The 16514-nt window shown below is 43.6% G+C and overlaps 2 protein-coding genes across 3 annotated transcripts in view; one reads left to right on the top strand and one right to left on the bottom strand.

Annotated features, from left to right (window-relative positions):
- The window catches only part of LOC126283304 (uncharacterized), a 777804-nt gene that overhangs the window by 427190 nt on the left and 334100 nt on the right, over positions 1 to 16514 (bottom strand). The window contains exon 1 of one of the 2 annotated variants that reach the window (XM_049982261.1): positions 10535 to 10978. The exons of the other annotated variant lie outside the window; for it this stretch is intronic. Coding sequence (XP_049838218.1) covers positions 10535 to 10823 — 289 coding nt within the window. The 5' untranslated portion in view covers positions 10824 to 10978. Of the gene's footprint in view, positions 1 to 10534; positions 10979 to 16514 lie in introns of those variants that run through there. 2 annotated transcript variants of the gene reach the window in all.
- LOC126283347 (transcription initiation factor TFIID subunit 13) overlaps positions 11159 to 16514 on the top strand; it is a 358627-nt gene continuing 353271 nt past the window's right edge. The window contains exon 1 of the mRNA XM_049982267.1: positions 11159 to 11186. Within this exon, the coding sequence (XP_049838224.1) occupies positions 11166 to 11186 (21 nt within the window). The 5' untranslated portion in view covers positions 11159 to 11165. The remainder of the gene's footprint in view (positions 11187 to 16514) is intronic.

Below are 16514 nucleotides of genomic sequence, written 5' to 3'. Positions count from 1 at the left end.
ATGTGAAAAAAGGCGAGAAGATGACAAAAAAACTATGTAAGAAGAGTTGAGCAATACTACAGTGTCACTGGACTCGCATTCGGAAGGACGACGGTTCAATTCCACGTCCGGCCATCCTGGTTTAGGTTTTCCGTGATTCCCTAAATCGCTTCAGGCAAATGCCGGGATGGTTCCTTTGACATGACACGGCCGACTTCCTTCTCTAATCCAATGAGACCGATTACCTCGCTGTTTAGGCTCTTCCCTCAAATAAATCCAATCCAAAGACTACAGTGTGTAGCATTGCTCACTCTCTCGGTGTCTGTACGTCATCAAATGTGACCACAAGCGATTGTTACCACCAGATGTACCCCCTAGTGTTCGCTGACTTTCCACAGGAAGCTGCAGGCAGGGATCCTCCCCTCCATCCACGCGGGCACCACGCCCATCCCACCCGGCTGCCTGCACGCTCCTCGGCGTGTATATTAAATTCCGTACGCAAGAGCCCGTCACCCCGCCGACAGCGCCGCTGAGACAGGCGGCATGGAAATCTCGCGGCCCGCGCAGCCGGTTCTACCTGGACTCCGGGTGCGGGCTCTCGGCGCAATGCAGCGTGAGAACACCCCCCCCCCCCCCTCCCATCTACCACTCACAGAGATCCTCGGAAGGCCGTCACGGTTGCCACAAAAACCACTCGACAGCGCCAGAACGGACGGGGCCGGCGACTGCGATGCCGCCTTCTGCCCGCGTCGCCGCGTGTCATCACGTAGCGGCTCGAGGCAGCCGTGGGAAATCGCAGACAACCGCGACCGAGCGCTCCCTAGGTCGACATCATCATACGGCAGTTCGTAATTAAACGTACACAAGACCGTCGTCAGAAGTCTGTCGACGCTCATGGGACAGGGAGGGTTTGTAGGCTCCGTCATTACAGAAATCTCAAGCCACGTTCCACAAGGAGACTGAATGCCGAACAGGTGAAGTATATTCCGTAGACAGTACAACTACTGGTTGTTTTCCTGTCCTGTCGAGTACAGTGAGTCAGAGAGAGAGAGAGAGAGAGAGAGAGAGAGAGAGAGAGAGAGAGAGAGAGAGAGAGAGAGAGAGAAGGGGGGGGGGGGGGGCGAGGAGGATCGGTACGCCATCAACAACTGTATAAGGGACAGGCAAGATGGATAAAAATTACACTACTGTCCATTAAAATTGCTACCCCACGGAAATGTGCTACAGACGCGAAATTTAACCGACAGGAAGAAGATGATGATGATGTGATAGGCATATGATTAGCTTTTCGGAGCATTCACACAAGGTGCGTAGAGTGAATATTTCATTCTAGCATTTTTACAGTCTGCCAAATTGCTGAAGAACACAGAGAATATAGTCATCCCATGTGCCAGCAGTTGGTAGCTACTATAAATCGCACTCTCTTAAAAAAAAGTTAGAAAAGGACAGTACTAAAATTTTATCACGTGATGGCAGTGCCAGTTTACTATGTAGGTCAGAGACTTGAACTCTAACCGCCCGTCAAAGGGAGAGGATCGAGGCAGCAGAGGTGAGACTCCTAATATTGGATAAAAAATAGTGAAATAAGGAACGAACTGTGTGTTAAAATCAAAATGAGATCAGCTGCATCCCACTTGAAATGGGCATAGGTAAGGGTGCCTGAACTTAAACTGGATATCATGATGTTGAGTAAACGGCTGCTTCCACATTTGGAGAGATTTCTTTATGTGTTTTAGTTTTTATTTAATCAAATTTTTGTGTTTGTCACAAATTGCGACACCTTCTAACCTTTTCATGCTAATTAAGACCATATAAACACGGCCGTTTTCGAATGTACTTCTAATCAAAAAGCGTTTCTGGTAGCTGGAGTCCGAAGGTTTTGTTAATCATGTCTTTTGCGTTGTAATGGAGATATTTCCAAAGCAACTTTCATCTCCTAACAAATATTTCTTCACACCTAACCGAGAGGTGAAATAACAATACTCAAAGTAAGCTTTAAAATTAACGAAATATTTTCTCAAACAGTTTCATTCCTTATTGCGCTCCCTTAGGGGTTGAATTTCCAGAAACACTGAAACACATAGTAATTTTTTTTTCTAACCGAAAAGTCAAATGTCAACTGACGCAGATGTAGCCTCAAAACTCCTTTAGTAGTTCTTTAGCAATTACATATTTTCAAAAAAAATTCGCCCACTATTTTACCCCCTTACTGGTTTAATTTCCAAGAATTCAGATTTTTTTTATTTTCTGACTCAGAAACCAAATATTAGTTTTCGTAGATCTAGCTGCAAAATTGCCTTAATTGCAACTTTCGAGGGAAAAATATCGTCTTCTATTTCTCCCCCATTAGGGCTGGAATTTAGAAAAATCCCTTCTTAAACGACGCCTACAGTGTAAGATCCACACCTACTTCAAACTTCTAGTTTCTATCCTTAGAGGTTTGTCTTTTACAATGAAGAGCCAAAGAAACTGGTACACCTGTCTAATACCGTGTAGGGCCCCGGCGAGCACGCAGAATTGACGCAAACACGACGTGGCTTGGACAGTACTAATGTCTAAAGTAGTGCTGGAGGGAAGGAGGGAATTGACTCAATTAACCCTGCAGGGCTGTTGCTCAATTCGTAAGGGTACGTGGGGTTGGAGATTTCTTCTGAACAGCACGTTGCAAGACATCCTAGATAAGCTCAATAATGTTCATGTCTGGGTAATTCGGTGGCCAGCGGAAGCGTTTAAACTCAGAAGAGTGCTCCTGGAGCCACTCTAGTAATTATGGAAGTGCGGGTGTCGCATTGTCCTGCTGGAATTGCCCAAGTCCGTCGGAATGCACAATGGATGCAGGCGATCAGACATGATGCTTACGTACGTGTCACCTGTCAGAGTCGTATCTAGACGTATCAGGAGTCCCGCATCACTGCAACTGCACACGCTCCACACCATTACATAGCCTCCACCAGCTTTAACATCTCTTGCTGACATGCAGGTTCCATGGATTCATGAGGTTGTCTCCGTACCCGTACACGAACATCCGCTCGATGCAATTTGAAACGAGACTCGTCCGACCAAGCAATATGTTTCCAGCCATCAACAATCCAATGTCGGTGCTGACGGGCCCAGGTGAGACGTAAAGCTTTGTGACGTGCAGTCATCAAGGATAAACGGGTCCTTCGGCTCCGAAAGCCCATATCGTTGAATGGTCCGCACGCCAACACTTGTTGACTGCCCAACACTGAACTCTGCAGCAATTTGCGGAAGGGTTGCCCTTCTGTCACGTTGAACGATTCTCTTCAGTCGCCGTTGGTCCCGTTCTCACAGGATCTTTTTCCGGCCGCAGCGACGTCGGAGGTTTGATGTCTTACCGGATTCCTGATATTCGCGGTTCTCCGGTGAAATGGCTGTACGGGAAAATCCCCACTTCATCGCTACCTCGGAGATGCTGTGTCCCATCGCTCGTACGCCGATTATAGCACGACGTTCAGACTCACTTAAGTCTTGATAACCTGCCATTGTAGCAGCAGTAACCGATCTAACAACTGCGCCAGACACTTCTTGTGTCATATAGGCGTTGCCGACCGCAGCGCCGTATTCTGCCCGTTTCCACATCTCTGTATTTGAATACGAATGCAGATACCAGTTTCTTTGGCGCTTGAGTATATGTATAGAGTGGAAGATTATTGTCACTGTTTTTTGGAGTGAAATCTTTAATGACAGCCCATTTGACGTTATCGCGTACTTGAAATTCTCCTGTCTCCACACGCTGCATACGCAGAGCGCCCCCGGCTCGCCGCACGGCCAGGTCTGAGGCGAGGGCCACCCGACCGCGGCACGCAACCTGGCCTGCGCGGTGCGTGTACGCTCACACGCGCGAGGCACGCAAGGCGCCGGGTCGGCGCCGGCAGCCTCCACCGCGACCGCCCCCGCTGCAGGCCACATTCCGTCACGCGGGCCGCGGTCCCCGCGGTAATCCGGCGGATTAGCCACGGCGCGGCTGCTGGGGCCGTCTCCCACCGCAGCGCGTCCAAGGACGGACGTTCCGGCGATGCACGGCTGCCTCCCTGGCGTCCTGACCTTTTTGCCTCGAGGAGCAGCGAAACGTCGCGCGGCCGCTCTAACGGCTGCTATCCCCTCACGTTTCTCTTATTTGCATGGAAAACTGAGTATGCGGGATGCCACCATTCCTAGAGGACACGATTCGCTTGCGAAAACAGTTTTTAAGGGTTCGCGCTGTGGACGAGGTGATTGGGACGTTAGTACAGGCCTTAAGGGGGGTAGGACGTCAAACGGGACGATTTGGAGCAGGAGAGACACCACAGGAATTTTCAATTTCCATTGTCTATACTTTTAAAAATAAATTCATATAACTTTGTCAGAATGGCAAGAAAGGATGCAGGATTTACCCTTATAGTGGTGGAAGTGCATGAAACTCTAGAACTTTCGAAATATATTAAAAACTGTGGTGAAAATTGAGATAATTAACTAAAAAATGTGAGTTTTTTCTAAGCATGAAGTTTAAAATGTAACAGCACATTCATTTTTTCATAAATTAAATAATTTCTAGAGTTTCATGCACCTGTAAGTATGATTTGTATGCTGTGCAAAATTCATCGAAGAATCTCTCTTACTTATGAAGAAATGTGTACCTATAGCAACAAACGCAGCCAATAGAAGTGAAAAAATGATGAACTTTCACATGTAAAAGCCGGCCGGTGTGGCCGTGCGGTTCTAGGCGCTATAGTCTAGAGCCGAGTGCCCGCTACGGTCGCAGGATCGAATCCCGCCTCGGGAATGGATGTGTGTGATGTCCTTAGGTTAGATAGGTTTAATTAGTTCTAAGTTCTAGGCGACTGATGACCTCAGATGTTAAGCCGCATAGTGCTCAGAGCCATTCACATGCAAAAAAAATTTAAAAAAATAAATAAATAAATTATTTTGTATTTTTTTTTAACTTCCACTGCTATGGTTGTGAATCCTGAATCATTCCTGGTCATGCTGACAAAGTTTTATGAATTTATTCGTAAAAGTATAGACAGTGGTAATTTAAATGTCCTGTGGCGTCTCTCCTTCTCCGAAACGGCCCGTTTGACGTCCTACCCTCCTTAAGCAGAAGCAAACCTTCAGCTTCAAACCTGATTTTCCTATTTTCTGCCTACGACTTCAATCGACTTTCCAGTTATTTTGACAACACCGTGTGTAGCTCTTTTAAGGCCGTATTGGCTCTCATTCATGAGGGCAGCACTAGCCATAATCCGAATGATCAATTCGCCTCTTGCGTTTACTTTTTCTTGATACACTTCGCGTTTCAACTGCTCCACAAGCAAAAATCTGAAATGGATAACGTCCGCGGACCTTGGCCGCCAAGAAATGTTAGCACTTCCGCCGATCCACTTCCGGCCATCGTTTCATTTAGATGATGTGTCACCTGACTACTAAAAATGAGGGATGCCCCATCATGCTGAAAGAACATACCCATCCGCTAGCTCAAACAACCTCTTCCAATAATCTACATCTGAAACTTCCTGGCAGATTAAAACTGTGTGCTGGACCGAGACTCGAACTCGGGACCTTTGCCTTTCGCGGGCAATTGCTATACCAACTGAGCTACACACGACCTCTCCTCATAATTTTGCTTCCGCCAGTACCTCGTCTCCTACCTTCCAAGGTGTAAGAAGCTCTCAGAGTTCGAGTCTCGGTCCGGCACACAGTTTTAATCTGCCAGGAAAGTTTCATATCAGCGCACACTCCGCTGCAGAGTGAAAATCTCATTCTGGAAAAATCCCCCAGGCTGTGGCTAAGAGATGTCTCTGCAATATCCTTTCTTTCAGAAGTGCTAGTCCTGCAAGGTTCGCAGGAGAGCTTCTGTAAAGTTTGGAAGGTAGGAGACGAGGTACTGGCGGAAGTAAAGCTGTGAGGACGGACCGTGAGTCATGTTTGGGTAGCTCAGTTGGCAGAGCACTTGCCCGCGACAGGCACAGGTCCCGAGTTCGAGTCTAGGTCCGGCACACAGTTTTAATCTGCCAGGAAGTTTCATATCAGCGCACACTTCGCTGCAGAGTGCAAATCTCATTCTGGAATCTACATCTATCTGCATACTCCGAAAGCAACCGTACGGTGTGTGCCGGAGAGTATCTTGTATCACAACTTGTCATTTCCTTTTCTGTTCCTCTCGCCGGCAGATCGACGCAAAAACGACTGTCTATATGCCTCCGTATGAGCCCTAAATTCTCGTCTTTTATCTTCATGGTCCTTACACGTATTATATGTTGGCGGCAATAGGACAGTTCTGCTGTCAACTTCAAATACCGGTTCTATGAATTTTCTCAGTAGTGTTACTCGAAAAGAATGTCTTCTTCTCCCCACAGATTCGCAATTGAGTTCCCGAGGTACATCTAAAACACTTGCTTGCTTATCGAACCTACCGGTAACAAATCAAGCAGCACACGTCTGAACTGCTTCGATGTCTTCTTTCAGTCCGACATGTATACTTTGCAAATCAAATTTAAGTACCTGGCAGAGGGTTCATCGAACCCCCTTCACAATTCTCTATTATTCCAATCTCGTATAGCGCGCGGAAAGAACGAACACCTCTATCTTTCCGTACGAGCTCCGATTACCTTATTTTATCGTGGTGATCGTTTCTCCGTATGTAGGTTGGTGTCAACAAAATATTTTCGCATTCGGAGGAGAAATTTGGTGATTGGAAATTTCGTGAGAAGATTGCGTCGCAACGAAAAACGCCTTTCTTTTAATGATTTCCAGCCCAAATCCTGTATCATTTCTGCGACACTCTCTCCCATATTTCGCGATAATACAAAACGTGCTGCCCTTCTTTGAACTTTTTCGATGAACTCCGTCAGTCCTATCTGATAAGGGTACCACACCACGCAGCAGTATTCTAAAAGAGGACGGACAAACGTATTCTAGGCAGTTTCCATAGTAGATCTATTTCATTTTCCAAGTGCCCTGCGGATAAAAACCGAACAGTACTCAAAAATAGGTCGCACCTACATGCGGTGTCCTGTACAAGTGAACCACTCTTTCCTAAAGTCTAGTGGCCTGCCTGCTACACCACAAAAACCATTTATACTTCAGTAACAAAAAATTAACGTGTCATATGGAATGTTTTACTGGAGTTATTGTATACTGCATCTTCCCCTTAGCTCTCAACCTTTGAGGGACCACAGCTCAGACATACAAGATAATGTTTTGAATACGCGGTACTCGATTCCGTGGCTGCGTAACGTGTAATTTCCACTGCAGCAACTGGCTAGTTGCCAGTAGTACCCAACAATAGCCGCCTGACGATGTCGAGTTCTTTCCCAGAGAGAAAACTGTGAAATTTACACAACTGATAAATTAAAAAACAAACCATAATTTGTTTAGTCTTTAAGGAGGTTTCAATACTACTACGAATATTTTCATCAGAAGTACGTGTTGTTACATTACTTAAATTGAATCATGTTACATGAATCCGGAGCTGACCAGCTCAAGTAACATACAGTAACTACAATTAAAATGTCCCACGCCCGGGTTCGATTCCCAGCGGAGTCAGGGGTTTTCTCTGCCTCGTGATGACTGCGTGTTGTGTGATGTCCTTAGTTTAGTTAGGTTTAAGTAGTTCTAAGTTCTAAGGGATTGATGACCATAGCTGTTAAGTCCCATAGTGCTCAGAGCCATACAATTAAAATGTCCATTGAAAAGTGAAAGTCAGATAGGTGTGGCTGTTGTTCAGTTAGATCTTTTCCTCTGTCGAACGACTATAGCTCTATCACTTTTACTGTTTCCATGGACATTTTAATTTAGTTTATCATGTAACTTGAGTTGTTTTGCTCGTTATTGACATAACATGTTTAAAGGTAATTAGTGTAAGGGTACACACTTCTGAAGAAGATACTCATAGTGGTATAGGAACGTACGTCAAGTTTAAACAAATAAACTTCTGGCAACTGGGTAGTTGTTTATTTTATAAATTTAAGATACAGTTGCTGTGAGACATGTCCAAGACTGTGAATTTACACAATGTTATGCGGTGGCAGTTGCGAAAGCTGTATACTCAAAAAATTCGCCGAGAAAATCCGAAACGCCATATCAGAATCACTTCTTGGTAAGCAACGTACTCTTTTCGTACAAGCAGTTGAGGAATCACGGCGATCCGTAATAGTTCACTGTAACTCTGGTTTGATCGCAATATAAGGACAGTGAAATTGTAGTTTTAATTTGTTGTTTATGAGTCACGTGCACGAGCTTCTGACAATGAACAACAACTTTGCACAAATTATGTATCATAAAAACAAAGGCTGTTCAGACAGTCTATCCGGAGCCAGCTAACATTCTTCATGCGCCCTGTGCCCCTGTAGCAGGCAAGCAATCTACTTGGAGACAAATCGTCGATGATGTGTGAGAAGAATACATTAAAAAATGGCAAGACCGGTGCAGTAACATGAGTGACCATAAAAATCAAATCTTACTACCAATCAAGAGCCAATAATACAAGACAAACTTCGGTAAAGTGATCACGTGGTCCGTATGTCTGAGTCTCGTCTCACTAAGCTCAGCATGCGATTGGACAACGTACGCAGGCGGATAGCTGTTGTCATAACGTGTCCACTTGAAGATTTGAGTCAAGGTTTCTGTGCTTCAACAGCGCCACTCCGCCCCATTTAACGAAAGATGTCCTTGGTAGACCCTTGTGTGGTCGAGAGTAGGTGTCGAAAATTACCTTACACCAATCTCTGCTTTCACTTTAAAACAGTCAAAAACATACGACTAATATCCCTTACAAGGGAATTGTTTGTAGATGAGTCAATTAGTTTGAAAATGCTAACATGAGACAGTCGAGAGAGAGAGAGAGAGAGAGAGAGAGAGAGAGAGAGAGATGGGAAACAACTGTAAACAAAATGCTTCATACAAATCGGTTGATAGTCCAGGATAAGAAGACCCAGTCACTAAGTGCCCGAGTCTGAAAACTAGTCACCAAAATCCTTCGCATCACCACCCACACAGACGGCTGGTAATCACTGTGACGTCACCTTCCCTCACGATCTCAAGGTAGTCGACTCTACATCTGGAGTTCTTGTTGCACCTTGCTTAATTTCGTCTTACTACACGTGCCAGTAAACGTATACCGAAAATGTCTACATGCTTTTGTAGGCGCTATTAGTTCTCAAATTCACCGTTGTATTAAAAGTCACATATAACTGCGTCAGGCTGACATGGTCGTGAAAGATAATTCTATTCGCCAATTAGCCATTCGTGTCAAGTTTTTCAAGGTGTGGTTTTTATGTCAGCAAACGCTTAAAAGGTATGAGGCACTACCTTAAAAAGGCATTCGAGAAGTATGGAAACTAGAAGCCACAAACTAATAGCTGCATGCTGATTTTCTTTAACTAATCATTATACATCTGTTATCTGGCAGCAAAATTCATTTACTGACATTAATATACTATTACATAATTTTTTATCGTAATATTTGATGTCCTTTGTGAGTTGGATTTATTTGTCATCGTTATTTTGGTCTTGTTCGTGTTTATTTTTAGTTTGTAGTTGTCCAAGACATCAGATAATATTTATAACATACTGGCGTAGTTAATGTCCTTTTCAGAAAATGCTAGGACAACTATATCACGAGTAAATCGAATATAATACCACTGAAGTCGCTTTTGATTGTATTGCACTTCCCACAAATAAGTAAGTACGGAGAGAGGACAACTTTGTCGACTATTTCTCCTTTAATTACTACCACCATGTTGATATTGTAGCTCTTCTTAATTTCAGTGCATGTAAAAAGAAATTGGAGAAAATCTCCACCTTATTCAGTATATGACTTATTTGCACATATATTTCGGCAGTTTATGTGTTATCTTCGGTGTGATTTTTAAAATGATTCTGCCTCAAATACTTCTATCAATTTCTAGTGCCAGATACAACATAATTCAACTAGTCATAGGTCCTGATTTAAAGTTGTACTGTTCGTGTTGTAAAAACTAAATTTATCCACTACAGCTTTTTTAAGTAATTCACACGTATGATAGTTTTTATTTTATTTCAGTTTCTGCAATCATGGGAATACAGCTGCTACTCTATTCACAATTTTTAATTATTCACCTTATTAAAACTGCTCTTCCATATTTTTCACAGTGAAAACAAATTCGTTAAAATATTGAATTCCATAAACAATATGTTCAGCATTATAAATTACATGATTTAGATCCAAATTTTTAACTTCGAAAAGTATCATTTGAATTATTAAAATTACTTTTTGGGTACGTGAAAATAAATTTAATCTTTCTTAATACACATTTCTTCATAAGAACTTATTTCTCCAGCTTCTTAGAAAAATAAAAGAGGTGCCTTTACGAGGAATTTATAGTGAGGTTACAAAAAATTAAAACTATTATAATATCTCCACAAGCAAGCGTTGTATTTCGTTCACGTACCAAACACAGATTCGCGCGCAATTTTACGTACGTAACACTTCAGCATCGCAGGAACATTTCACATGACATGCAAGCTTTCTTATAAGGAAAGTACCGTCGCTATATGTGATTCCAATTGTACTCACGGACTGTGACAGTTTTGGGATCGAACGCCGACACCTTCTCCTCGACGAGGTCAGTCCTTGTACGCAGTTTGGTCGCCCTTTCGGAAACATCTTGAAGCTGTTTAGCGAGGTCATCGAATATGTCGTTTGCTATAACAACTAGCGAAGCCAACTGTCGCAACGCATTGCTCAGCGTATGATTCGTCACTGCTTCCAGTTCATGTTCCGTGACAACCGGCGCGATTTCTTCCTCGTGCGAAACCTGCCGGCTCAGGTAAATCGGCTCGACAACGCGCTGAATAAACGGCATAGTTATTCTTCTGTGACGTTTTGCCTCGTTTGATCTTCATTCCCGCTTGAATTTTATCGAATATTAAGTAATTACAGTAAACTTAAGGTTCGTCCATTTCGCCGTTTCATTTGTTCCCGCCAGCCGATGCGCGCACACTCGCACCGCACACTTTGAAGTTTACGCCAAGACTGCCATACGAGCACCTGGCCAGTGGGCTGCAGTAGTGCCAACGCTACGGAGAAAGACTGGTTCTCTTAGCAGCGCCGATCGAGCCACCTAGCGGAGAAAAGTTCTTGAGTGAAGTTACGAGACGCGTTTTGTCGAGAACTGTAGTTTTAAGTCTAAAATTGTGTGTTCGGGATGGATGAAGGATTTGAAGGGGTAAATTAATTGATTCATCAAACCTTTCAAACATGTATTCGTAGTTTGTGCATTACTTTGATCATTATGATATATTGTAGGTCACATCCCTCCAGTAGTATTTTGTGTATAATGTGTTATATGACTTTCACCCGGGTTGTCATTACATGAATTCATGTTACTTGTATTTTATCACATTTTCTTTACCCTGATATATCTTTCGACTTTAGGCTCACATTCAAATGTCCATAAAAATGCGGAAGTTCGCAACATGCGGTGAGATATGAAACATGATAATATTCGCATAACGTGAATTTATGCTTGTTTAATGACTGGTAGCAACATTAGGCAAACCTGATTTTTATCGTGCAGGTACAGCGCCGGCCAGAGTGGCCGAGCGTTTCTAGGCGCGACCGCCACGGTCGCAGGTTCGAATCCTGCCTCGGGCATGGATGTGTGTGATGTCCTTAGGTTAGTTAGGTTGAAGTATTTCTAAGTTCTAGGGGACTGATGAATTCAGGGGTTAAGTCCCATAGTACTCAGAGCCATTTCTTAAGGCAGCAGCAGTATTCGTTAACACTGCCACATCCTAGAACGTTGCAAAAACAGTAGCTTTTGTAGCATAACAAGTAGGTCACCTGTTGTTTCCTAGGGGCTTTTGCTGATTTTAAGGTAGTGATAATAATGAAATTTTGTTTGTGTGTGGGTTCAAGCTTCTAAACATTTTACAAACGAAAACACGGTCCATTGTAGACTGTGTATTAATGTCTTTATTTAATTGGTGTGATTAGTAATTTCGACTCCGCGTTACTACCAAGCACCTGAAATTGAAATATACCAACCGGAAAGAGAATAACAGTATCTGCATATGTACATTGCATGCAGATGTAAAACAATACACAGATCGCATTCACATAACCACATGTGATAGCTGTACTTACAGGTCTAACATGAACTTATGTGCATCACGTTTTATATTGTGTGAATATCGGATGCATGTGACACATATAGGACACTGGCTCGAAAAGTGACAGAAGTCTAAATCGGCATCTTTAGTTTCTGCCACTGAAAAGTACATTCGACTAGCCCTACGGATACCAAAAGTGTAAAGTAACTTCCTGAAACAAAGCTTACTTGAAATTTAAAGGAGTGTACTTGTACAAAGCTACACTGACGTAGGACCATGTTTTACGGGGCTTTTTCCAGGAACTGTAAATAAGTTCTAAAAATGACTTAACAGAAATTCAAGCGCTAGGTCATCTTCCTGCTTTTGGAGAAAATGCGTCATTTGATGAACTTGTACATTATATTGACCATGTGGAATTCTGAGGTGCCCTGAATGACGTTGGGATTTAGGCCGTTCTGGGTAGCAAAATCGAAGACGACTATAAAGCAGAAACGAGCGAAAGTCGTTCTCCACGTACAGCTTCAGAAAAGAAGTAGGTGATGATGTATTTTCGTCGCAAAAGAAAATCCGATGGACCAAACACGCTGGACAACATTGATGGATAGTAGAAGTGTTGATTTTTCTGCAAAATGAAATTGAGTTTTTGTTGTATTTTATCTGAAATTTATTTTTCGCCGCTGTATCCGAGTGGTCAACACGTCTGACTCTCATGTAAAACCGAGCGAGGTGGCGCAGTGGTTAGCATACTGGACTCGCATTCGGGAGGACGACGGTTCAATCCCGCGTCCGGCCATCCTGATTTAGGTTTTCCGTGATTTCCCTAAATCGCTCCAGGCAAATGGTTCCTCTGAAAGGGCGCGGCCGACTTCCTTCCCCGTCTTTCCCTGATCCGACGAGACCGATGACCTCGCAGTTTGGTGTCTTCCCACAAACAACACAACCCAACCCTCTCATGTTAAAGACCCGGGTTCAATTATTTGTCCTGCCAGGGATTTATGCTTGGTAGGAAGATAGGGAAAGGGTTCGCTCGGCCTCACGGCGCCCACCAAAGAGCTGCCTGAATGAGAAATAGCGACTCTAAGGTCTTACAGTCGTCAACGAACGGGAGAGCGGTTTGCTGACCCCTTGCCACTTAATATCGCATCCGCTTGATGTCATATGGCATAGGATGACAGGGATGACAGTCGACATCGTGTGATCTTTACGGCCTGATAGCGGAGTTAAGTTTAGTCTTTTTAGTATGTATCTTTCGTTACATTGTTAAAATAGACAATACAGCAGAACAGACTAGAAAAGTTTGCAATAGAGGTAAGAGTTAATAAAATGGAAAGAACATAGGGCAAAAAATATCTACAACATGGAATGTATGTGTAGAAAAATAAACCTGCAAAAACACTATACCACGGTGCTAAGACTGGAATTTTTATAAGCATGTGAATGCTTAACGATGAGCAATAGGCTGGACAGAATAGAGGTACTTGAAACACGGATTATTAGAAAACAAAAACTATGGATGGCTGGAATACGACAAGTATCGAGATGATATACAAAAATATAGAGAAAATATCGAAAGTAATAAAGCCAAGAATAATCTGCTGGGGCACGACTACCTGGATAAGAACAGGTTAATGAAAAATAAATAAAAAAAAAGTTCAAATGTGTGTGAAGTCTTATGGGAGTTAACTGCTAAGGTCATCAGTCCATAAGCTTACACACTACTTAACCTAAATTATCCTAACGACAAACACTAACACATTCATGCTCGAGGGAGGACTCGAACTTCCGCCGGGACCAGGTTAATGAGACAAATATTCCTGTATTTCTGGGGAAAGAAATCGATAATATTAACACGAATAATAGACATAAGAAAAGAAATAGAACGAAACAGCATCAAAGAATCAGAAGTAACAAAAACAAACCTATTTTAATAATGAAATATTAAATTTAGAAGGCTTTCTACGCATGAGGAATAAGAGATAGACGAACAACATGAGAGAAGAAAATGCAATACAACAGGGGGAGAAGATGTAGAAGAACGGGAAAAATAGAAAACGGCATAGAAGAAAAGAGGGTTCGCGCTGTGGACGAGGTGACTCGGGCGTCAGTGCAGGCCTTAAGCAGAAGCAAACCTTCAACTTCAAATCTGATTTTCCTATTTTATGCCTACGACTTCAATTGACTTTCCAGTTATCTTGACAACACCGTGTGTAGCCCTTTTAAGGTCATCTTGGCTCTCATTCATGAGGACAGCGCTAGCCATAATCCGAATGACAAATTCGCCTCTTGCGTTTATTTTCTCCTTGTGGACTTCGCGTTTCAACCGCTCCGTAAGCAAAAATCTGAAGGGGATAAGGTCCGGGGACCTCGGTCGCCAAGGAATGTTGTCACTTCCGCCGATCCACTTCCGGCCATCGTTTCATTTAGATGATGTGTCACCTGACTGCCGGCCGATGTGGCCGAGCTGTTCTAGGCGCTTCGGTCTGGAACCACGCGACCAGTTTAAGTAGTTCTTAGTTATAGGGGACTGATGACCTCAGATGTTAAGTCCCATAGTGCTCAGAGCCATTTGAACCATTTGTCACCTGACTACTAAAAATGTGGGAGGCCACGTCATGCTCAAAGAACATACCCATCCGTTGGGCGAAATAACCTCTTCCAATAATCTATGTCTATCTGCATTCTCTAAAAGCCACCATACAGAGTGTGGTGGAGGGTACCCTGTACCACAACTAGTCCTTTTTCTGTTCCCCACGCCAGCAGAGCAACGGAAAAACGACTGTATATATGCCTCCATATGAGCCCTAATTTCTCGTTTCTTATCTTCGTGGTCCTAACACGAACTGTTAGGTGAACGTAGTTAGCCAGTACGAAAATAAATCTGAGTCCTAGTTCCGCTCCCCTTTGTAAAGACATACAAGTTTCATTGAGACAACATTAGTTAACTTTTTGTTTCTACAACATACTTGTTTCTCCTTTTTCCTCATTCCAAATCAGTCAGTCAAATTTTGGTTAAGTCGAACTCTCAATTGTACGAATTTTTACCGAGGACCTTTGAACTACGAATTATCGAGAGCCGACCGTATTTTCGGAGACTAATACTGCTGACATCATTTTTATGTACCGCTTTCTTAGTGTGACGTAAAAGAACGAGCGTACGCATCTCGTTTGTGTGTCACAGCTCTCGGAAAAAAGAGGGCGAGGGGCGGGATGGGGTGAGAGAGATAGATGTATACAGGGTGTTACAATAAGGTACAGCCAAACTTTCAGGAAACATTCCTCACACACAAAGAAAGAAAATATGTTATGTGGACATGTGTCCGGAAACGCTTACTTTCCATGTTGGAGCTCATTTTATTACTTCTCTTCAGATCACATTAATCATGGAATGGAAACAAACAGCAACAGAACGTACCAGCGTGACTTCAAACACTTTGTTACAGGAAATGTTCAAAATGTCCTCCGTTAGCGAGGATACATGCATCCACCCTCCGTCGCATGGAATCCCTGATGCAGCCCTGGAGAATAGCGTATTGTATCACAGCCTTCCACAATACGGGCACGAAGAGTCTCTACATTTGGTACCGGAGTTGCGTATACAAGATCTTTCAAATGACCCCATAAATGAAAGTCAAGAGGGTTGAGGTCAGGAGAGCGTGGAGGCCATGGAATTGGTCCTCCTCTCCCAATCCATCGGTCACCGAATCTGTTGTTGAGAAGCGTACGAACACTTCGACTGAAATGTGCAGGAGCTCCATCGTGCATGAACCACATGTTGTGTCGTACTTCTAAAGGCACATTTTCTAGAAGCACAGGTAGAGTATCCCGTATGAAATCATGATAACGTGCTCCATTGGGCGTAGGTGGAAGAACATGGGGCCCAATCAAGACATCACCAACAATGCCTGGCCAAACCTTCACAGAAAATCTGTGTTGATGACGTGATTGCACAATAGCGAGCGGATTCTCGTCAGCCCATATATGTTGATTGTGAAAATTTACAATTTGATCGCGTTGGAATGAAGCCTCATGCGTAAAGAGAACATTTGCACTGAAATGAGGATTGATACATTGTTGGATGAACCATTCGTAGAAATGTACCCGTGGAGGTCAATCAGCTGCTGACAGTGCCTGCACACGCTGTACATGGTACGCAAACATCTGGTTCTCCCGTAGCACTCTCCATACAGTAGCGTGGTCAACGTTACCTTATACAACAGCAACTTCTCTGACGCTGACATTAGGGTTATCGTCAACTGCACGAAAAATTGCCTCGTCCATTGCAGATGTCCTCGTCGTTCTAGGTGTTCCCCAGTCGCGAGTCATAGGCTGGAATGTTCCGTGCTCCCTAAGACGCCGATCAACTGCTTCGAACGTCTTCCTGTCGCGACACCCTCGTTCTGGAAATCTCTCTCGATACACAAAAGGGCATCTGCCAACTCCGC

The sequence above is a fragment of the Schistocerca gregaria genome, chromosome 1 (assembly GCF_023897955.1).
Source record: "Schistocerca gregaria isolate iqSchGreg1 chromosome 1, iqSchGreg1.2, whole genome shotgun sequence".
Lineage (NCBI taxonomy): Eukaryota > Metazoa > Arthropoda > Insecta > Orthoptera > Acrididae > Schistocerca > Schistocerca gregaria.
Note: the sequence above shows the minus strand (reverse complement) of the source record. Positions and strands in the feature narration are given on the sequence as shown.